This window comes from Lissotriton vulgaris, chromosome 10 (genome assembly GCF_964263255.1).
Source record: "Lissotriton vulgaris chromosome 10, aLisVul1.2, whole genome shotgun sequence".
Classification (NCBI taxonomy): Eukaryota; Metazoa; Chordata; class Amphibia; order Caudata; family Salamandridae; genus Lissotriton; species Lissotriton vulgaris.
This window is the reverse complement of record NC_141698.1, coordinates 124318766-124343402: the sequence shown is the minus strand read 5'-3', so window position 1 is coordinate 124343402 and position 24637 is coordinate 124318766. Positions and strand designations below refer to the sequence as shown.

The 24637-nt window shown below is 42.7% G+C and overlaps 1 protein-coding gene across 1 annotated transcript in view; it reads left to right on the top strand.

Annotated features, from left to right (window-relative positions):
- LOC147684818 (cytochrome P450 3A5-like) overlaps positions 1–24637 on the top strand; it is a 127925-nt gene that overhangs the window by 82043 nt on the left and 21245 nt on the right. The window contains exons 9-12 of the mRNA XM_086940693.1: positions 1043–1130; positions 4405–4565; positions 14208–14434; positions 21344–21506. Coding sequence (XP_086796819.1) covers positions 1043–1130; positions 4405–4565; positions 14208–14434; positions 21344–21506 — 639 coding nt within the window. The remainder of the gene's footprint in view (positions 1–1042; positions 1131–4404; positions 4566–14207; positions 14435–21343; positions 21507–24637) is intronic.

Sequence of the window (24637 nt, the reverse complement as noted above, 5' to 3'; positions counted from 1 at the left end):
TCGCGGACGGACTCAAGTCCGTCCGCGATCCTAATGACCCCCTTTTTGTGTCGACATTTCCCACATTCGGGATAGGTGGTCGACAGACCTGCCAATATCCCTCACTGACGGTGAATGGAAGCAAGCGTACGCTCAGGTCCAGGAAGTGGCCAGCAATGCTCGCTTCAAACTCATACAATGTCATTACCTACACCGCACATATTTGACCCCCCTCAGATTAGCACGGTTTAACATGACGTGCTCCCCGGGATATCTCCGTTGTGGAGCCAAGCCAGCAACGTTTACCCATATTTATTTACTGGGTGGGAGTGTTGGAGACACTTGGAGAGTCTACAGGCCTTCGGGTCGAGGAAGCAATTAAGCAATGTCTTCTTGGAGTTCTACCAATCCCAAAGGCAAGGACCAGAATGCAATATAAATGTATGAACTTAGAATTGGTGCTTGCTAGGCACCGCATAGCGATACATTGAACACAGCTTTTGCCCCCTGGACTGCCCAAATGGACAGCAGATATGCGTGAATGGGGAGTAGCTGAAGAGCTACGTCTAAGCATAGCTTGTGTGAATGAGAATGCCGACCGAGATTTGGAGACATGGGGATTGCTGCTGGAGAAACTGCAAACTCTTGTGCGGGCGGATGGGGGTCCGACACTCTTTCATGGACTGGGACCCCTGATACATGGGCGGTGGGCGATGGCGTGCGCCCTGACTGCCCGGATGCAGCTGACTGATTTAGGTGGTTGGGTGTTGGGTGGCGGGGACAACTGACTGGCCTCAAAGGAGAGGTGAGGTTTATAGTTACACTTTGATGGGGCGGTGGTCGCCTCTATGGCCTGGGACCACCCAGCTACACACTACAGGAGGTGCATGGGGCCGGCAAAAAAAACGAAATATATAGCTGCCTGGCTGCACCTGCCAAGTATACAAGATTATATTTAACTCTGGCTTCCAAAGCTCACCTGTAGGGTTTTAGATCAGTGCCATTAACCATCAGTACTGCCAGCACTGTGCTCTCTGACTTGGATCCTCTTTTGTGCTTCCAGGACCGGGTGGATTTTATGCAACTCATGGTTGATTCCCAGAAAGAGGTCAACGACACCAACTCCAGTGGGGAAACTCATGAATACAAAGGTAATAAAAGATAAAATCCATCTGTCAAGCTTGCTGCATGGAAGAATGAGTATAATTCAGAAAATTTACAAATGTCTTCGAAAACTAATAGCGCTTTGCCAATGTACCTGGAAAATACGCTTTTGAAATGGAATATTTAATATAGTAAATTCTGTAAAGAAATCGTATTGTGTGAAAATAAAATGTGACAATAAGCATTAATTTGGCCAACATTTCATAGCAGACAACCCTATCCTAAACCACCATTATCTACAGTTACATTGCATCAAGGGGTGGATTCCAAGGGCAGTACCTGTGCATTTTACTCTTTTATTGCTCCCTCTTTCTTCTGCTCTTGCTTGTTTACTAGCACCGGGACACTCCTGAAAGTAGCCGCACGCTCTACAAGTCCCGCAATTCAACTCAATTCATTCCCATTCCACCACCCACGTTTTTTGGCTAATTTACTAACAATAGCAGACAGGGTATTCCGCCAAATAATAATATCTCCTTGAAATTAGCATAAACACTTGGAGAAATTCTTTTATTTCTCCAAACATTTCGGACTTGCATGTGCGCTGCACTGTATAGCAGACATCCATATTGGGAAAAAAAATTAAAATTGGTCTCAGCATAGTATTTTACAGGAGAAAGGGTACCCTTCCAGTACAAAACCTATGTTAGACAAGACTCAAATTCCTTTGACCTGTGTTTTAGAGGTGTGTACCTGGCTCTAACCAGCTTGATTGTGCACTAGCGCTAGGGAGAGAGCTGGACAGTGCTATATCTTAGCAAATATGGCACTGTCCGGCACTCTCCCTCTGAGCATTGTGTGATATCTTTGTAAATCGGCCTCATAGCATTTCGACATCTGCAGTTTGGATGACTTGTAAACAAGCCCTGTGAGATGGTCTCTGGATACATATTTTCCTTACATTCCTTAACTTTCCCTTTGGTAAGGAATCAGTTTGAGGATCCATGCTCAGACAGGTTATGAATATGGGGAGTAGAAGTGAAGAATGTGTATGTCACCAGTAACTTTAGATATGGATGTCCTTTGAACATAAAATTCTAAATTTCTAGGGTTTAAAAAGTGAGCGGCGAAGTTAAGTACAGTCTACCTCAATTCATCTGCTGTGCATTCCAAAAAGCATGCATATACCTCATTCATGTCTTTGTTGGCCTCTGTCTGCCAGCTGTTACTTGCAACTTCAAAAGACTGTCAACTCAATACTCGGGCAGTGCTTCACTTGGTTTTAGTAATGTCTTTCCAATTCATGGGAGAAAATCAGAAAAAACAATGCATACCTGAGTGGGCGTTTATGTTTTCTGTTTAACTTTGATCCCTATGTCCAATTTTCTTTGGTTTTGTGCCTTTTTTATTGCATGTTTGACATCTTAACTCTTTTGATTTGGACTGTTTACGTTCTTTATATTTAAACTGTATTATTTTTGTTTGAGTAAATTGTGATCTAATAGTATATATGTTTTCTGCAAGAACTGTCTTGCTGCTTCCGCCAATGTGCCACAGCTGGTCCAGGTGTTCTTCATAGAAACCAATTCACATTTGTGAGTCAATTGATTTGGGTCTTCCCGGGGTTCAGTTACTGCTCACATTAAGACTGTGGCCGCTCTGTCGCTAACACTCTGATTGTTTTCTGCGCCCAAGTTAAATACATTATTTAAACATTTTAAGGCCATCCCGCTAAAGCATCAACAAAGGCACACAAGGATTCCCTTGCATATCAATCACAATGAACCCTACCATGGTCTTGCAGCGTACATGTTATACGCAAATGAAGAAATACCAAAGAACCTACAGGCGCCAATGGTCAAACAAAGATGGATAGTACCCGGTAGATTGAAAACAGTCAAGGTTAAACAGTTGTATGTACACTGAAAAAAGAAACAAAGTTCTTGCTAATGAGGAATTTGCTTCAGACAACAAACTCTGGTTCAAGCATCAATAAGAATTCATCGAAAATACCCAGAGTAAAGACATATGCAAGTGAGATGCCTCAAAAGGGCACTGTTCTTTTTGCAATCAGAAGATTACTGTCTTATCTGAGAAAATGAAAAGCCTTTGAATGAACCTCTCAATATTTTTTCCTTGGTGAGATGGTCTGCCTCGATAACTCTAAATTTGTATTACACAGCTAAACAATGTGCCGGAAGATCGAGGTGATGGACTCTTTAATCTACACCAATTTCCTAGTTTCAAGCATTGGTGAGAATGTGATAATTTGATATGGGTCTTTGGAATTCAACATTTTTGGTTTCCAGATTAAACAAATACAACACGGTCCTCCAGGCACGTCATAATAGTAAACAAACCCCTATTGGGCCATTTAAACATAATGTGCAGGAGGGTCCATTTTAAGACAAATTATTAGTCAAGTGAGTAATGCCATAAATATATTGTTAGTGGAATGGCCGAAGGATTTTAAATGTGAGCCCTTAAATTGTTGGCAACCTGTGGGGAGATGCCAGGAGGAAGGTAAACACCATTATAAATCCTGAGATTCAAGTGGAATCAAACCATCGAGATTTGCATCCTGTTGATGTGTTGATTCGAAAAGGGATCCATCTTTACCTACCGTCACTAGAAGCAGAATAGGGTTCATAATAATCAGTCAATTGTGATGCTTTTGTGAGAAGTTGCTTTGATGTGATTGAACAACACCCGAGGACTTTGTGTCATTTTTGGGTTGAGGCTCATCTGTTCAAAAGAGCTCCTAGGTAATTTTTCAGAGTGTTTATTATTCAACATTATTTATGATAGTTTATTTGGCAGATGGAGAAATGTTCTCCAACAGCAGCAGTGCTTAATTTGTGCCTGTGGTTTCCGGTGCTCAGCACCGGCACTTAATAGTCAAAACCGGCTATTATAGCAGTCGGCCACATGGGGGCACTGTTTGTTACTTTTGAAACGAGCACAACACTAGTTATTTAATTATTCAATATACAATAAAAATAACAAACACCTGCCGCCAGAGCCATTCCTATAGCTTTTGGTGGTCTGAAATAGTCTGCACTGTCAGACTTTTAGGAGTGAGATGGTTAGTCTTTGTGCTGGTAGAGTCATTAGCCGCGCTGGCAGGGGCAATGGGCAATGCAAGCTGTGTTGGCCTTCTGATGAGGACCCTGGTTCATCGTTGTTTACAAATTAGGCACTGCCAACAGGGCACTCTGTATGAATACTACACAAAGATATGCATCTGGTGTTTACTGCCCATCAGTTTTAATGATTACTTATTCATCTCCTTTAACCTATGTTTTTTTTTTATCTTCTCAGCTCTTACAGATTCAGAGATAATGGCTCAGGCCATCATCTTTATATTTGCTGGATACGAGACCAGCAGCACTTCTCTTAACTTCCTGTCATGGCACCTGGCAACCTATCCCGAGATCCAGAAGAAGTTACAAGAAGAGATTGATAAAGTGCTTCCAAACAAGGTACGTCAATGTCCTGCCTCCTAAGCAAGGAGTGTGTGACTAGTCCTATGCAATAAAGAGCTGTATAGTACTCCTGGTGATGCTGTTGAAAACTATCTATGGCCCCTGTGCTAGTGTCCAATTAAGTTGCGACTGAAAATCTGAACTTTGATAGAAAAGAAAAAAAAGAATTATAAAATAAAAAGTAAAATTCTGTGACCAATTTAGACGTGCAATGTGGAAAGGAATGATCTGTGACGGTTTCCGTGCTTAAGCATACAAGAAAATATTGTGAATATATAGAGTGTATTTTGATTTAACTAAGAACAAAGTTTACCAAGCGCCCATCTCAAGGACAATGGCATATCTCAGTATTAGCACTGGGAATTGATTGGCAAATTTGATGGAGGAGAATGGACAGTTAGAATAGGTACCAGCATGTAAAATGCTTTTACATATGTACAAAACACAAATTGCGATTCAGTGATTTGTGTTTGCGATTCGGTATTTGGAAGGGGCGTGTTTAAGGCATCCTTTCTAAATAGGGAATTTGAATGGGATGTATGAATGTTTTATGACCGAATCATATTTTACCGGCTCCTTGAAACAGTTTTTTGGAGCAGGCAGTTGTCCCATGGACCACTCCTAACACATTAAACTGAAATGTTAAATTTTTTTCTTCTTAAATGCATCCTGTTTTCCTTTAAGGAAAACAGGCTGCCTTAAAAAAAAAAAAAGATTGATTTGTTAGAAAGCAATTACAGACCTGGTGGTCTGCTGACCTCAGCTGGCCAAAATCCCTGTGATGGCTGCAATTCCTAATGGGTCGCAAATTGCGACTTACCTCGTTAAAATGTGTGAGGCAGGTCTATTAGCGACCCACTAGAAATCGCTAAAGAATCTCAAAAGAGTTCAATACATTAGGAATACCGATTTCCTAATTGCAATTCAGAGAGATTCGAGGTTAAGAAATTAGTATTCCTAATGTTAGTACATCTGGCCCTAAATTCATCAAGAGATTAGACCAGATAGCACCTAGAATTCAGGTGCTGCCTATGCTATAGCTTTCTGAATTCTTAGCTATGATCTGCTCTAAATGTCTAGCACAGAAATCTGGCATCTCACTGGCTCCTGTTTTAGGTGACATAGAACAATAAGGGTAACAGGAACAAACTCTGTTGGCTGTGAGATTTTACACTTTTGAAGGAAATTTCCCCAAAGAAAAGAAAAAAAAGGTTCCGCTTACTGGATACATTGTCATCCACACATATACTTTCTTGGGATAAAGACAATGAAAACAATCGAAGATACAGGGCAGGAAGTTTCTTGCAACAATATAAAGTGAAACTCTGGATAAAAGTAGTAGTTTGAAACAGTGTTGTTTGTTTCTTTATATGCTTCCATGCAGCAGTAGTGAGCTTGACAACCAGCCTTCATTGGCCAGCTGCATATCAGGGAGGCGAAGTGAGCTAAAGAACGATGATGGATTCAACCCAGTTCTGTGGCTGGGGCTGTGTGTCTGAAAAGTTTCAGTGCTCCGTCCGTCATCTCATTGTGTTTGCTTTGTTCGCCCTAAGTTGTCAGGGTATGCCCAGACATGGGTCCCTTGCTCACTTTGCCACTGGATTCAAGCTAGCCTGGCTGAAGAGGGGTGTTACCCGGAAACCGGTCCCAGGATGCTTTTTTCTGGTCCAGGAAAGACATGGCTTGGCAGATATCGAATGCAGAGTGGTTTCCACTAGTTGATGTATGCCTTTCATCTTGTGTGCGTGAAAGTGGGTGGTTATACTGACACAGGTGCAAATGGGAGTGACCCTGTGTTTGGCAGATTGTCCCGTACCACAGTTCTCTAAATCATGCTGTTGATCTAAACGTAACAATTTGAAGTTTTATCAAGAACTTCTACAAATTCATGTTAAGCAATGGAATAAGTGTACAAAAACAATGTTGGAAATCTCGCTGGGGACATGTTGGTAGGATTTGTCTTCGAACACAGTGTATGGCATTTTTTATTTACCTATTTAGCATAGGCTGTATTAAAAAGATGATTTTTAGGAGCCTTAATGCCAAAATAGTTCATAATATCGATAAGGCGTAAACTGGGATCTGTACAGCACCTGTGCCTTCGATTTGTCCTGCCTACCTGTCCATATTGTACAATATATAAAGAATTGTCTGGTCTTTTCCTTAAATAATGCCAAGTGTTCAATTAATAGAGCACTTACTACCACTGTGTTGTAACACTGAACATAACAACTGTACTGTTGCAAAATCAGTACTTCTCCATTGAGAGATTGTGAAAGGATAAAGGATTGCGACAGTCTTTCGGGGGGGTTTTCTCTCGGCCCTGGAGGTTACATAGATGCCCAGTGAGCAAACAAATATCTCGCTGAGCTATCATGCATCACACTTTTATGCAAGATAATGTTAGTGAATACACGCTCCAGAACTGACTCTTTCTTTTCCATAAAAGTTCATAATAAAAAAAAAGATGTTATAAACAATACAAATAAATGTACACTGTAAACAAATAATTTTGTGAATGTACTCAATATCTGTCAGTTTTCAGTGTCTTCATTTTAAAAGTGTGTTCCCTCAAGTGGGTGATTTATTTTTAGTTCATTAAATTCATTTTCATTCATTGTATCATTGCAAACTGTAACTGATACTTATGTTTCATCTTTTTTCTGGCATCCCGCACTTATTAGTAGGTTTCTACCTTCGAGATATACTTTTGTACATGTACAAATCATTGAAACAGCAAACACAATTAACAAGCATTATCAAAGCAAATACGTCTGGTTTTCAGGTGTTAATGCACACAGTGCTTGTGCATGCCTCTGCATGCATTAAACTTAAAAGCCAGAACTATAGGCATTGCCACTGCGCAGCTTTCTGAGAAACAACGATAGCTCCCCGTGGCACCCCTAGGCAAATGCCTGCGACACATGGTGATGAAGAGGTCTGATCGGGTGCCCTTCTGCTCCTGGTCTGCGAAGCGAGTGGCAGGGTGTGATGCTCAGAAAGGAGGTAGCCTGACTAATATTGACCAGGACATGACCTATGGTCTCACATTAATTAGTAGTCCTCAAAACATGGTTTACCCTTAACCAGCCACCGCAGGCACCTGTCAACATAGAACCAGTCACACCTGTGGTGGTGTGGGAGAATACAGTAAGGCTTATCCTGCCATCTTTGCTTGGTTAAAAGGATTGATGGCGACTCCAGGACCTGCATAGATCTGCCAAGTGTGTTGCTGCACGTCAGAAGAACCATGGGTTCTTCTGCCTCTGGAAATGATGGACTGCGTGAGCCCAGGGCTGACCCTACCTCAGAGAGAGTGTTGTGTTGGCCCAGGCCTCTGAAGGAAACACAAAGAGTGTTCTGCGGGCTGCTGCAGGGCTGTACAATGTTAAACTGCTACAGGAGATGATAATGGAAAGGGGCGACCACTCGGTCCCCCCGAACGTATGGTCGGGTGCCCCGATCCTCCTGGGAAACCATTTTGGGCGGGGGGGTGTGTCTCGGCTGGTATGCCCGAAGCGGCGTAGCCGGGGCGCGCCTTTTCCCGCCCAAGAGGGGTTGTCCTAGACACCTACACCGATGACCACGCCCAGTAGGCGTACTGGAGGAGGGTACACGCCCTCCCGAAGAAGAATAAATAGAGCGGGAATCCGAAGAAGCGTCCTCTTGTTCCTGTGCTCTGAAGGCTGCACCCACTCGTTGCTCGTGAGCTCTCGACGGAACAAGCGGCAATTTTGACCCACCCACCAGCCCCTTATGGCAATGTTGGTTTAAATAAAGTTTTGGTGCGATAGGCCCTTTTTCCTTTGTAGAGAAAGTAAAGGAATGTTTTAAGATAAGGATGTGACTTCTGCCTGTAAGATAATGTTTTCTTTGTAGGAGAGAGCAGTTGATGAAACATCAAGGCTATGTCAGAATTTTTTCCTTCCTTAGTAGGTAAACAACTGTCGTATTTATTTTTGGTCGGGCGGTAAGGTCATGATCGGTGAGCAGTAATTTCAAGGTCCCTAGAGTGGGGCGCCACCCAATATGGATGGGAGCGCCCGGGGGGAGGCGGCCATTGGCCCCTCCCACTGGGAGGTGGAACCCACTAAGGATGGGTCGCCTAAGGGGAGACGGCCATAGGCCCCTTCCAGGGGAGGAGGCGGCTATATGCCCCTCCTACGAATTTCCCGGGGCCCGGATATCCGCGACGGCGGATAGAGAGTGTGGGGATGGGGGGGGGGGGGGGGGGGGGGAGTCCACACTGTCCTTCCTACAGATACCTCGCACAGGAGCTCGGACGACCTTTAAGATGGCGTCGAGCGGAAAGGGGGGCCCCCAACAAGACAAGGGAAATTGCAGTTGGCAATGAGGGTACAGTCCTCTGCGCATGCGCCATTCACACCGTGAGGGCGACAGTTTTGGTAGTAGGGATCTGACACCGGTTAAGACCTTGCCGTTGGCCCTTAATGCTAGGATGTACAATTTTAATTTAGAATGTATGCATTTGCAGGATGTTAGACTCGGCTAGGAAACCTTTGTATTAGAGATTTGTTAAGGTTAGCCAAAGAACATGTCTTCATCGAAATGTAATAAATATAAAATTGTACATGATTATGAAACTTTTATTTAATGTTTTAATTTTGTTTCATATTTTAATAAATACGGCCGGGAGGGTGACTGCCTCCCGCCTTCCAAAAGTTCAGAACTGCGTCCGACTTCCCATCCTTGGGGATTGTGTTGGGAGGGGGTGGCGGGCATTCCGGCCATACTAACATTCAGTTGGTGGGTGGGACACAAATATAGTCCCTATAAAGTATAATCAAGCTAAATATTAAACCTTAAAGATTGCCGTAAGAAAGTCTTAAGGCGTTCTCAGAAGCCGGGCAGAGATGAAACTGCACCTCGGGTGGTGCTCAGTGTCAGACACTGCTAAGGGCTGTTGCTCCAGTGCTGAGCACCACCCCTCTGGTGCTTTCACCCATCAATTGTGCTTGTTGTGCTCGACCCTGGAGGGAATGTGTGGGATGTGCAGAGGTGATGGCCGGAATCAGACGTCCTTGCCTGTTGAAACAGAACCCCACACAAAGTAGTTAAATGCCATCACTCACACTGCTTGACACTTCTCACACCCAATGGCTGTCCAGAAGTCTGAATCAAAATGTGAATAGCACTGACAGAAACACCAGTGGTCGAAGAGGCCTGACTCTTTGCCCACTATCTGTTATTCTGTGGGCTGATCCTAAACACGAATGACACTCCAAGCGAGGAATAGCTACTCTAAAGCCTCTCTCTGTGTACTATTATTTTATAACACATAGGTATCTGTAATATATATATATAAAAACGAAAGTATGTCTGTTTGTCCTTTATGCATTACTACAACATTCATCCAATCGCCATGAAACTTTGGAAAATTGTTGAGTACACTCCTGCGAAGGTTTCTGGCAAAAAAAAAGAAAAAGAAAAGTTAAATAACGGCCTCCCGGCTCCCCAGGGCCCTCAAAATCATTCCAATACTGAACGTTTACAGTTTCCGGTGCGACTCGCTTTTGCAATGACCATCAACAAAGCACAAGGACAATTGCTGCAAGTGTGTGGACTACATTTGGAGAATCCGTGCTTCTCACATGGACAACTGTATGTGGCCAGCTCATGCGCGGAAAACCTTCTGATTTATTCTTGTACGCACCAGACGGAAACACAAAAAATACTGTGTATCCACAAGCACTCAAATAAATAAACAGAATTAAAACAACACTTTAAAATGTTTTCTCTGTCCTTTATGCATTACTACACCATTTATCCGATCGCCAAGAAACTTTGGGAAGTTGTTGAGTACACTCCAGCGAAGGTTTCTGTCAAAAACTTTTTTTAAAAATCGGCCCCCCATGGCCCTCATAATCTTTCGAATACTGAAATAGACAGCGAATTTGCGAGCATCGCCGACAGTTATGACCCCCAAACGGAAATCGATTGGTCAAATTACATCAGAAGCACGAAAGAAAAAGGCATTACGAGCTTCAGAAACAGACGAGCAACGGGAAGCAAGATTAGAAGCTGTTCGAATAAAAACTGCTCAAGCCCGTAATTCTCTAACGAACGAGCAATGAGAATCAAGATTGGAAGCCGATCGAGTACGCACTGCTCAAGCCCGTTCTTCAAAAAACGAACAAGCAACGAGAATCAAGATTGGAAACAGATCGATTACGCACTGCTCAAGCCCGCTCGAATGAAACAGGAGAGCAACGAGAATCAAGATTGGAAAACGATCAATTACGCACTGCTCAAGCCCGCTCAAATGAAACAGGAGAGCAACCAGAATCAGGATTGGAAGCCAATCGAGGACGCACTGTTCAAGCCACACTTAGAAATGTTTTCAAAAATAAAATGAATAAGTTTCAATAACAATGACACAATGTAAATTTAATGTTATCATAACGAGTTTCCTTGAATTTCCTTTCTTCTGAGATCGCAGTAACGCGCGACGGGTAAGCTGGTCTATGTATAAATGCCAGTCTCTAATTTCTTTATAGTCGGTGACTTGTGACGCACCCAGTCGCCGATTATAAAGAAAAGGTGTCGTAACTCCACTATTATAAGTTATTACAGTCGAGTTCTAACATCACAATGCCTTCTGCCAGAGCCGGCAGCTGGGGTGAAAGGCAGGTCAGGTCATGGGTCATAAATGAAACAGCTGTTTAAACCAAGAAAAAAGAACATTGCTTTTCTCTTGTCTGCTCTATTTGTTTTACCTTACAATGACAAGCAGAGAGAACATGTTTATTTTTTGAATTCATTAGATAGTTAGACAAAAGCTTGAATCTTTATGCATATTTCGACACATTTAGAACTACTGCAGCTTTTTTTTTTAAACAGACTTCTATTGAACAGTTTCTAATATCTGCTTGCAACAAATATCTAACAGGTGGTTGATTTGTTAAATTTTGCACTAGAGGTTTTATTTTTATTCTTCATGTTTGCAAGCATCCTCTCTCTTTCATATGAAAGAGCTAGGCACCAAGGTTTTAAGTGGTTTATGGAAAAGGTGATGGTGTGATATGGGATAAAGTACCCCCTGCAGTACATGATAAGAGTATTACTAGCCACCTTGGAGTTCCATAACCTTATAAATGAACTTGGCCTTTGGCCTTGTTCCTCTATATGGTTATGGAGCTCTTCAGTGACTTACAATATCCTTATAATGTACGACAGGGGATACTTTATCGATTATCTCATACATGGGATTCTGCAATCCCTTTAAAACATCTGTCCCTAAATTGTTTATAGTACATGGGATTCTGCAATCCGTGTATAAACGCCTGTCTCCAATTTCTTTATAATCTGCAACTTGTGACTCACCCAGTTTCCAATTAATGAGAAAATAAGTCAGAACTCAACTGTGATAAGTTACTGCAGTCGAGTTCTGCCATCACAATGTCTGCTGCCAGAGCCAGCAGCTGAGGTGAAGGTCAGGTAGGGTTACGAAGAAGCTGTTTAAAGAAACACAAATGAAACCTAGCATTTCTTTCTTCTGCTCTATTTCTAGCTTACAGTGACAAGTAGAAAGAACATGTTGGTTTTTTACACTCCTTAAATAATAAAAAATGAGTTCAAATCTTTCTGCATATTTCTACACATTCCTAGCTACTGCAGCTTTTGTTTTGTTTTTTTAAAACTGAATTGCATTGAAGTCTTTCTGATGGCTTTTTAACAACAAATATCTAACAGTTTTTGATGTGTTTACTTCACTAGAGGTTCTATATTTATTCTCCATGTTTGCAAACATGCTGTGGAACTGCTCTGTGACTTGCAAAATCCGTATAATGTACAGCCGGGAGGACATTTTCCCTTATATATTGTGTTTGAATTTAAAAAGTACATACGCTACACCGCAAAGCAGTTAATGAAAAGGTAACACCTTGCTTACTAGTTCACCTCACTGGGCTCACTAATACTCTAAGGGCCAGATGTACAACCCACCAATTTGTGACTTGCAAATTGCATCGCATTTGCGACTCGCAGTTTGCGACTCGCAAATTGGGATGTATAACAGTGTCTTAGTCACTATTTGCGATTCCTAACGGGGTCGCAAATTGCATGCCTCGTGAATATTAATGAGGCAGGCGCAATTTGCGACCCCATTAGGAATGGCTAGCACTCCCAGGGTTTTTTGAAAAAAACAAGGGGAACCCAGTAACTGGCTCAGGACCATGGGTATCAAGTGTATTAGAGGGAACAAGTGGTCCTTAGCATATAGGAATAAAGGTAAGCAAAGATATTATATAGACCACAATGGGCTGCTATATAGTTCACAATCCCTTGTCCAGCCGGACAGGGAATTTTTATTAATTTGATAAGTTTGTTCAGTATGGAAATAAAACATATAACCAAAACAATAAAGGTTACAGTGTGGCACAGTCCTGTGCCGTACGCGAGAAGAAAGTGAAGAGGACAGTAAGTGAAAGAAATATCAGGCAAACAAGGTGAGCTTTCAGGTCACTGGTGTGAATTCAAATTAACAGTGTATCCTGGAGTAAATCAACCATACAATAATACATTGAATTCGCATGTATTGATCACTCATAAAGGAGTCGACGTTTCGATCCCAAGCTCGGTTATAAGGGGATCATCTTCAGGACTATTAAAAAATAATTTTGCCTGAATAGAACCTTTTTAAACATATAAACGCCAAGGCTTTGTCTGTAATTGGGGTTTTGTTCAAGTGGATGGCCTCAATATAGACTGCAGACCGTTGCCCATGTTTTTAGTTATCTCTAGTACGATGGTTTTTTACTTGCGTAGCAGAGGTGAGGCTTGCGTTCAATATACCACAATGCTGTGTGCAGTGGTGGCTTTTCTTTTGGTCTCATTAACCGAGTCTGTGCCTGCAGAGTTCGGCGTCTTGGTCGCTGTCAATTTAAGCGGATGAATGCATAGTGATTTCTTCTAGTTGGGGAAATCCAGGTACGGCGTTATCGATGGCACCGGTTACCTTCATTGAGGCCAGAAGATGACTGGTCCGCAAGGGGTTTGCGAGGCTGTCGGTGAGCCGGTGTCGCGTTGCGATTTGCCGGATCGCTGTCCAGCAGTGTCTGGGACCACTGCCTGCTCTTAAACAAAAATTCTAACATACTCACAAAGGGTTTGCGAGTGGTTTACCACCTACTTGAAGTAGGTGGTAAACTGACTCGTTATTAGGAAGGGACGCCCCTATTAGTGAGAGTCGCAAATGCTATTTTGCGAGTCAGTGACTCGCAAAATAGTATTTGTACATGCCATTACCCTTTTTTTGCTGACGCAAACGGGAGGATCTCCCGTTTGTGGACGCAAAAAAGCATTGTACATCTGGCCCTAAGCAGATTTAAGTACTGCCTTTTGAAGCGTATTACAAACTGGTGGCACTTGCTTTTAAAATGACTAAAAATGACTGTGAGTCCTGAATATCTTCCATAAAATTTCGACACGTGTCAGAAAACAGCATTTAAACATGAAAAACATTTAATTACATATAACAAAATGACAGGCGAGTAATAATGTGATGACAAAGAAGACACCTAGCTTGCTCACCAGGGTTACACACTTTAAGTGTTGCCAAAACATTATTTGTACAATGCACTTCTATAACTTTCGATTTTTTTCAATATATACTTTTAGGCTCCTCCCACATATGATGCACTGATGCAGATGGAGTATCTCGACATGGTTATTAATGAAAATCTGCGGCTCTACCCCCCTGGAGGACGTATTGAAAGGGTCTGCAAGAACACCATTGAGATCAAAGGAGTAACCATTCCAAAAGGCGCCATAACATTAATCCCAGCCTATGTACTACATCGAGACCCCGATTACTGGGAAGAGCCTGAGACTTTCAATCCCGAAAGGTAGCGCCAACTTTGGGGCTGGGGGAAATGGGAAAGATAGAACTGCAGAGGATAAACCAGAAGTGTTAAATTCCAATCAATAATATGAAGCAAAACTAAATATAATGCTTTGTCAGTGGAGATCTTCATCGGCCATTATCTAAAGAAAGCAGCAAACAAAAAATATTTATTTTAAAAGCACATAGTGCAAAAGGTATCACCAATAAAAATATTGCTCAAACCATCATAAGAACACTGGAATGCTGAGAGCTCCATTGAAGACAATTGAGTAGTTCCGGGCTTTTAGTGGTCAGTATAAGCTTCTACACCAACATTCCATTGTTTGTCTTCCTGTTTCTCCCATATTAATGTAGTTTAATTGAATTTAGAACCTTCTACCCTCACTGGGTGGAATGTTCTAATTTCCTTATACAGGGCCAGACTGGGAACCAAAACAGGCCCTGGCAAAGGGATCGCCCCCCCCCCCTCCCTCCCCGGGGGGGTTGTGGGTGCCGCCAAGCTCTTTGCCAGAGTTGGTTTTCGGCCGATTTTGTTACAGGGCCGATTTTGTAGCTATGATGAAAAAACGGCCTTGTAACAAAAAAAGGTCCCAGGGGCCCCAAACCGGCCCTCCCACCCATGCGGCGCACCAGGGAATTAACCGGTGCCCGCTACAGCCAGTCCGGCCCTGGCCTTATAGCCCTTCTGCCTCAGGCTATGCCGGTTTTTAAAGGCTGTGGGGGTCTATAACTCTGGTTCAGGGCCTTTAACAACCGGTATATCACTCGGCAGCAGGATATAAAGCTATATTATGTGCTACAGTACAGTGTAGGAGATTATTTGTCAAGTTAACGAACCTGAGAATTGGCTGTGCTTTCCTGGCATAAAATAGCACTGATCGTTACCAGAAGGATGCATGCACTGAACATAAATTAGAAATTTGAAAGTGACCTAATTTTCCTAAGATGGGCACAAGGTATTGCCGTTGGGCAGCTTCACCATTGGGAATTGTAGCGGGTGTATTGGGTCGGGTAATGTCTTCTGAAAGGGTAACCATTGATTTAAGGACCACTTGTTAATTAACAAAACCAAGGCTGCTTTCAAAAAAATGTAGGGAACATCACAAAATTTCAGGTATGTCACAAAACTTTGTGTGAAATCTGCACCCACTATTGTGATTGCCTTTTTAAAAACTAGGCACAGTGTTTAATTTGAGCTGATGGTAATCGTAGGGGCCTCCGGCACTTATTTTTGGGGACCAGCGCCAATGTTTTCCTATCAGGTATTTATCGAGCACAAGAAAGTGGAAAAGGGAAAGATTGAGGAACGTAAAGACTGCAAAATCATCATAGAACAAGTGGCAGGGAGTTTAAAGACAACAAGCCTCGGTATTCGGGATGTCGACTTTTAATGGCCTTCTGTGCAAAGCTTTGGGCACCGGAGTCCCTGGTAACTTATTACTTCCAGCTTGGGCTACAGCCATTCATTGCACTTTGGAATACCTAAATATCTCCTAAAGGGCCTCCAGATTTTCCAGACTGCAGAAGCTTTCTCAACATCTGTTGTAATCACCCCATCACTAGTAATCTGGTGGATCTTCCCCAGATCAAGCAGGTTTCAAGGCTTTCTGCCCAGTGTACATAACCTTCCACAACACAGGCCACAGATATTTTTATAACTTGATTGCCCTCTATGAACCTATCCGCTATTATCGAGCTGTAATCTGATTGCAATCTGGTCAAGACTCTGCGTCTGCGTCAGCAAGATGATTCCAAGTGAGACGCTCTTTCAGCTCCCTGGCTCCCATGCTACGGAACATCCTTCCCTTAGACTTTTGCCATTCCTCTTCTGAATCTGTGTACAGAAAGAAGCTTAAAACCTCGTTAATAACTCAATAACACACTTTACTGTTGTCCAGAGTCTAGCTATTTAGCACCAGAATGCACCACTGTGGGTAGCAGATTGAGGTTGATTTAACTAGACCTTTGGAAGGATCCTGAGGTTGCAAGGATGAACAGACAATAAGACAAGACTACTGGTAAACAGTTGTTAGACCTGGTATCTTTGGTGTCATTTCCCCGGTCTTTTTACTTCTGATGTTCTGTTCTTTGTGACTGTGCGCTGCATAAAGTGGAATAAAGTGATACAAAAGCATCAGTGTGTACATGAAAGATACTAAACCAGTGATCCAGCAGTTCAACGGATTCACCAGTAGGACCTGCAAAAGTCAGGTTCCATGCTACATCTGTTCCTGGCTAGTAGCCTAAGGTACACACGCCCATCCAACTGCTTCACTGCAGCATGGAGTCAGCGGAGTGTGTCCAGCAGGCAGGAGACTGCTGGATCACTTGTTTAGTATCTTTCATTGTACACACCAACACTTTTGTATCAATGTATTCCTTTCACTCACATATAGCAGTAGCTGTATTAAGAGATCCTGATGAAAGCCATGACACTTTTTTAGGTCTTGAGGCTGAAACATGTTGACGCTATCTAGTGTAACTACCTCTAATGTTGGCAGCAGCACTATCCACGATTTGTTTTTACCACTGGCACCCGGTAGCAATATTAAACTGCGTCTGGCTAACCTTGTAGCTAGTTTTAACCACCGTTCCAATATCACTGTACTTCTCCCATCACACGCTTCGCTCACATTGGGTTTTATGAATACCCGGCTTACTGGAAAACATCCCTGAGCTCCTCCCTCGCAGCGAGGGGGTTGAAGCCTGCATCACGAACCTGAGGAGGAGTCCCCTGATGCATGACATCTTTGGTGTGTAAGGGAAACGGTCTTTAAAAGAGAAATCCCCCCTCTCCAGCATAGTTGTTCCCACTTCTGCACTCACCCGATGTGAGTAAGCAACCAATACATCGCTTTGCATTCCCTGCTCCTCACCTCCCTTGCGCCTATTTCGTCTTTGAATTTTGATGCACCTAAGGTACTTTATGCTAAACGTAACGCATCCATTGATTTCCTCGAACTTATTCAACCTTTGAAAAGTGATATATTTATTTGTGTATGTTTAGTCGTTTTGGTTTTGTTTTATTCAGATAAATATTGGCAATTTTTCTAAACTGGTGTGAACTCCTTTTGTAGTGTTTTCACTGTGTTGCTGTGTGTGTATGTGCACATGCTTTACACATTGCCTCTGACATAAGTCTGACTGCTCATGTCAAGCTACCAAGGGGGTGACCAGGGGATACCTTAGCTGTGTCACTTCCTTATCGTGACTAGAGTGAGGTTCCCTACTTGGACAGGGTGCAAACCACTGCCAACTAGAGAAACCATTTCTAACAACAGGTATGAACTGGTATGTAGTTAGGGCAGTCAGCTGTTGCTTGCAAGCTTTCCAAGGTGGCAAAGTTTCAAAGGTGATGGAGGTACCCATGATTCTGCCACAGCCACTGGGTAGTAGTAAAGCGATCAAATGTTATTGGATATCTTGGGTCACATTTGTGTAGGTGGTAGTACTCTAAGGTTTTTTGGTTGGTGCTAGTAGACCATTTTTTCAGGATGGACAGAGGTGTGGGCCTAGATTATTGTCTGTTGTTTACGGACGTGCTGCATGAAAAATTGCAGTGCTTCATTACATGAAGGACTGAAAATAGTGCAGCATGCAATCTAATAAGAGTTATCTTACGATGATGCTATGGCCACTCCTGCTAATTTTGGATGTTATCTATGATGCAGAACCTTGCGCTGGGGCTCGAAGACAAATTTGCACTGACTGGTGTGGGCTTTGATATGGAGGTACAACCTCCAATATAAATTCCTATGTATCCCCACGCGCATACGGATGAGACATGTAAGATTAGATGTGTGCTTTCAGTTAAAGGGCCAAATGTTACATGCAGATTTCAGGCGATATACCCGCTTTCCCCCTTGCTTTTGCTTGCCTTTCTTTATCACTCGTATTTGTAGCAAAGTCAGATCATATTATTTAATAAACCTAGCTTTGCATTAAAACCAACATTTTTTGTTCTAGCCCGCTACCAACACAACCCCCCCCCCCTCCCCTCCATACACTAGCAGGGCATGGCACAAAAGGGTTTGGGCACAGTGCACAAAATTGCTTTTCCAAGTGAAAGGTGATTCGTAGCTGGTGTTTGCAGCACTTTGTGATGCTTACAGCCAGATTCATCAAACTAAAATCGGCTCGCAAAGGGCCAGATTCTGAGAATCTGGCCCTTTGCGAGCGCTATTTTTGCATTTGGGATTCATCATCCCAAATGCAAAAATCGCAATTCTAGAAATCGCTAAATTGCGATTCATTGCATTTAAGGAATCTCAATTTGAGATTCCTTAAATGCAATTCATGAACCATTTTAAAATTGCGGATTCGCAATCTGGGGCTGCTATATACCGCGAAGTCTAACTACGTGGTAAATAGCAAAACCTTTGAAAAATGCACTAAAGTGCATTTTTCAAAGTTTCATGTTGCGCACACACATGCCCTAAGGGCATGTGTGTGCGCAACATATGTGCACACATAAATTTCAGGGGTACAACAGGGTGTCCTTTGGACACCCCTGCACCCTTGAAATCGCAATCTCAATTTGCGAATCGCTAATTGCGATTAGCAAATTGAGATGGTCTTCCCATTCATTCCTATGGGCCTCTAGGCCCATAGGAATGAATGGGGAGATATTCCTTAATTGCGACTCGCAATTTGCGAGTCGCAATTAAGGAATTATTAGAAATCGCTATTTTTTAAGTGATTTCTTGATGAATAGCATTTTGCTATTCCTTAATAGCGAATCGGTATTTTTCGCTATTAAGGAATCGCAAAATGTGTTCTTGATGAATCTCGGGGTTAGTGATGTGCGAGCACCTGCACAACCCCTTAGTAAATCTGGACCACAGTTTCCTAACAATATCAATATGTTATGTGGTTAAATCAATGGAAGGAGTATTCATCAGTGATTGCCATCCTACTACCTTGTTGAGGGAATACATTCTAATCAGCCTCTTGACAGATGAAGTAATGTCTGGGAAGATATGGCATGGCATGGTATGCAAGACTATGTCCTGGTGTCATCTACAGATCCAGGCCTAATGTACAATGCTGTCCAGGTTGAACAAAGAGGATAAGAAGGGTTGTTGTTAATAAAATTAGCTACTGAGTCAAGAGAAAACAGAAGAGTGCCTGTGGATACACGATGGTCATAGGCTGAAAAGAGTTTGAGCGTTGAGGTTAGAGGATGGTACTATGTGGAACGATGGGCGTTTTACCAGAGGATGGGAGATGAAGGAAATTGTAGGTGAATATAGTGAGGAGAGAGGAGTGAAGTGGAGCAAAGAAACACTATGTACCATTTCCTGTTGATTTCTCACCCTTTGTTCACCTACTCCTGTGTGCTGATGTTTTTCTTGTTAGGGAGACAATGTTTGTGTGTGTTTCTAGCTACCATATGTTTGTTTGTGTAAGCAGGGAGATGTGCGTTATCCTGTCTACCATTTGGTTCAATTAGGTCACAAAGATAGCAGTTTCTACTCATGTGCTGCTGCTTGCAGCCCTGTCCTCCTTCTAGTAACCCCAGACTACCTGCTGATCAATCAAATTTCTCTCTACTACTTAAAAAGTTTTACGAATCATCTTAAAACTGGGTTCTATAGTAAAGAAAATTGGCTCAAATGCAATGTAATGAAGCAAAAAAATATGTTTTTTAATGTAATGACCTAGCAGACACTTAGTAGATCATTCATTGTTTCTATGTAAGCTACACTGTGCAGTGATGTAAAAAACACTCAATAAAATGCATGTAAATATCTAAGTTAAAACACTTGAACATCACAGCGATAACACTCCTCCCTCAACCGCCCCCATGTTTACCTCTCTCTGTTAGAAATGTGCATTTTATTTTTTGATTTGAGGATGTTTTCATTGTTTGTAAAGTTTACAACATGAATAATATTTAGGCTAATATTTCTCAGATGTTTCCCTCTAGTCCGCCCTAAGAGGAGAAATTAAACACAATCAATCAATAAAACTTTATTCGGATAACAAAGTATCCATAAAAGTACAAGTCAGAAAAAAGAGACAGTTTTAAAAGAAACAACATAAGATCACATGGTACATACAAATTAAACACATTTTAAAATGTATTCGCATACAGGCAACATTGGTTATTTTAAAGATAATCTGTCTCCTCAAATTGGTTCCTGGTTTGCTAAATACATACCTCAGAACATTACAGTCAACCTGTTTGCCTTTCAAAATCACTTTGTGTGATGTAATCATGCTGCCACGTGCCCTACACCTAAATGTAACTGACACTGCTGCTCTACTGTCTACTAAAATCAGCCACAATACCTCTGGGTTCCAAGATGAAAATAACTGAAGATTGTTGGCCGATCTGCTAGTGCTTTGCCAAGTGGGGTAAAAATGTCCCTTTCATGTGGGGTCTGTGTGGGGACGTACGTAATAACTCCGCTCGTAGGGCCCGATTCACAGAACTAACTTAAGACAAAATCCTAAACTTACTACTTTTGGTATTCACAGAAGTTAGAATTTTGTCTTAAGTTTGTCTTAAGACAGACTTAAGTTAGGATTTTGTCTTAAGTTTGTCTTAAGACAAACTTAAGACAAAATCCTAACTTCTGTGAATACCAAAAGTAGTAAGTTTAGGATTTTGTCTTAAGTTAGTTCTGTGAATCGGGCCCATACTGAGGAGTGCCCTACTTTTTCATAGTTTGAGACAAATTAAATGTTTAAAAGGCTTTCTCAGGTACATTCACTCATATATCTCTGATTAGTGACACTGGTTAGATCTAGGAGCCCTGCTAAGGTGTACATGAGGATTGCAACACAATTTCCTCTTACCTTGTGTAGTAGAGCACACGTCAAGGGAGTGCCCATGAGCATTTGCTGACCCCTCAAGTACTGTCTCTACACATTTGATAATGGCATTTTTCATTTTCATTTCCAGGTTCACTAAAGAGAACATTGAGGCTCAGGAACCATACACCTTCCTGCCCTTTGGAGCAGGGCCCAGAAACTGCATTGGGATGAGAATGGCTCTGATTTCTATGAAGGTCGCTTTGACCATCCTGCTGCAGAACTTCTCCTTCCAGGCTTGCAAAGAGACACCGGTGAGTGATCAAACCCTCAGGTAATGTCAAGATGTGAATCACATGCTTGATAACTAAGCAAGTAATGAGCTTCTGTTGCTATCTGTTAAAATGATAATGGATACACTTCCACTTTCTACGAATGAATATGTGAAAATGAGTGACTGAGTATGTGTGTGGGGTATGAGGTAATTCAGCCAGTTAGATGCCCTGTTGCTTATTATATCAAAAATGGTTGAACATATGAACCATAAACGTTGTTAGGCAATACCCACCACTCGACTGAATGCATTTCTTTGGGTTGCTAGCCCTCTCTCTTCCTAAGCCAATGTCTCCGTACCGTAAGAAAACATTTGCATCATAGAAACCTCCTGCCTGAGCATGCTTACATTTCCATGGACGACTCTATATTTTGCCATCTCTTGGAACCCAGAATGCAAAACAAGAGTTATACATGCAGAGAATTGTGCAGCTCCAGGGTAAATCAGACGCTATTCCATATTTTTGTATCTGTATTATATGTGTTGCTTTCCCATACATAAAGGGGCAGATTTACAAGAAAGTGACACATCTATAGAGATGCGTCACTTTCCTTGGCCACCCTAAAAAATGCTTGCACCACCATGGTTGTGCTGTATTTACAATACGGCGCACCATGGCGGAAGGATTGACAGATGCGTCAGAAATTCTGGCGCATCGTTTGAGGCGCAAAGTCACGCTGGAGTCGTGTCGCAAGCACAACGCAACTCCAGCAATGCATTTTGAGGCCTATTCACACTACACTGCGTCACTCCCTACGCCTGCTCGAGCCTGCGTAAGGTTTTGACGCAGTGGCATCCTAAAAGTGACGCAGTGAAATCTTGTAGATTTCACTGCATCACTTTTACAAGGCTTTCCTGTGTAGGAACGCCCCCCTGCATGCATTATACCTGACGCAGGTATAATGTGACGCAGGTCTTTACAACAGGACGCATCTCCCTAGATGCGTCACGTTGTATATAGGGCGCATTGTTTGCGCCCCCGTTGCGTGACAAAAAGCGATGCAATGGAGGTGAAAAGAGTAGTAAGGGGCTTGTAAATCTACCCCAGGATCTTTTAGTCTGAAGTGGTAAATGTGTGCTCGGACTTACTAATGATAGGAATGTACATCTGTACTGAAAATTCTAGATTCGTGGCAGATGAAATTAAGCCCTAAGCTTTTGTTTGTCATGAGTTGGAGCAATTACAAAACTTTCAGCCCAAGTCGCAAACGTTTTTAAAAAGGCAGAAATGTGTTCCTGTGAGATTTTCACCTACTTAGAAAGATATGGAACACCTTTGGGAAGCTGTCACTGTTTCCATTGAGTGCTCATGTGTACAGGGCACTTCACTAGTCGAACATTTAACCCCTTGCATGCTCATGACGAGGTCAGCTCGTCATGGGCCACAGTGCTCCGGTGCTCATGACGAGCTGAGCTCGTCAGGACCTTTAGAACGCTCACATGCTGGGCTAATTCCCCTGCTGTGCGAGCGTTCTAAAGAAACGGGTGTGGTCATGACGAGCTCAGCTCATCATGAGCCCACGAGCACTGTGGTGCATGACAAGCTCAGCTCATCATGAGCACCGGGGCGCTGCGCACGCCCCCCTCCCCCCAGCACAGCAGGGGAATGTGCCCAACAGGGAAGGGGTTAACTGGTGTGCATTTCAGTTTGCAGAAATCTGACACCAAAGTGATACTGCACCAGAACATCTCCCACAGCAACCTCAGCAATTTGGAGAACTGGGTGTTCCCTTCTATCTCCCCCCCTGTAAACATAATTATTCATGCAATTGACAGGAGTTATTTTATACGGCTTTTGAGATGGATAACGATAGTAAACGTTTGGTGACTATGCACAAGCTTGCAAGTCTGGTGGTGCTCACCTACTGAGGCTGTTTCCTCCCAGGAATGCTCACAAACCTGATTCTAGTACTAGATTTGCTGAAATGTAAATTCCTCCATTCTGGCAGAATTTCTGTGTGAGCAAATCTCATTAGTGCATTTAGAGTTGCAATGGTCAGGACCTGATTAACAGTATGGCGAACAGGGCTATCTGTCATAAATGTGTTGCTACCTTGTCTTCAAAACTCTCAGTCCGCCCACTCTATTTAGAGTCATGCTGACTGTCCCATGGGTGCTCCCATTGGCTCCATTGATGGAACAGTTACTCTGACCGCCTGACGGAGTGCTGCCTGTCGAAGTTAGAGAATCAAACCTTCCTCCCTAACCCGCCAGGGCAGATGGTTTGATGTCCTTTATTCTGGCAATCATTGCCAGGCAAAACCTTGTGGTGATGAACAGAAAAATTTAAATAAAGACACCTGCGCTCGTGGAAAAACTCAATGGATGTGTGGGTCATTAGTTATTTGTTTTTCACAAACAAACTCACTTCAGAGTGTGACTAGAGAGGTGCCAGAGCGGCAGCTCCTCTGAAGTCAAAGATCACCGATTGGCCAGTGGTGATCTCCAAATTTAGTAGCCTGAGGTCCGGGCAGGGTGGCGGAGTAAAGTACTCTGTTGCCCCTATGGACGGCACACCGCCCGCCAAATACAAAATTAGGCCTTAAGTCTCAGGTAAGTCGGTGATTATATTTGATGTGCAGACAACCTAAGTATAACATGAGTGTGTGTTCCTAATTAGATAGCAGTCTCTCCTATTAGAAAGTAACCTCAAATCACTCTATAATCATTATAATCACTGATGTTTTCGTCTTTTTGTTTGTGTTTCTCTACACACTAAGGGGCATATCATCAAGGGTCATATTGCCGCTTTCCTGGCCTTAAAAGCCAGAAAAGCGGGGATATCCACATCGCACTATCAGCAAGCTCGCGCTAAGCCTTGTTAGCGCTATTTTCCATGAGTTTGCTCCCGTTTTCTAATCGCCCTGCATGTCATTGCTAATGACATGCAAAGTGGCGTTCCGGAGCAAAACTTAATGGAAATGGACGCTAACAAGGCTTCGCTTTATTAAGCCTGCAGCAGACCCACTTAGCGACAAGATTAATCGCGATAAGCCCCGTTATCGCAGGATCTTAACACCTGCTTGAAAGTCGACTTAAGGTCACTGGGGCGTATCAGCAAGGATCTCCTTATCTCCTCCAATTTAACTCTTGTTTTCAGGCGATACTGCC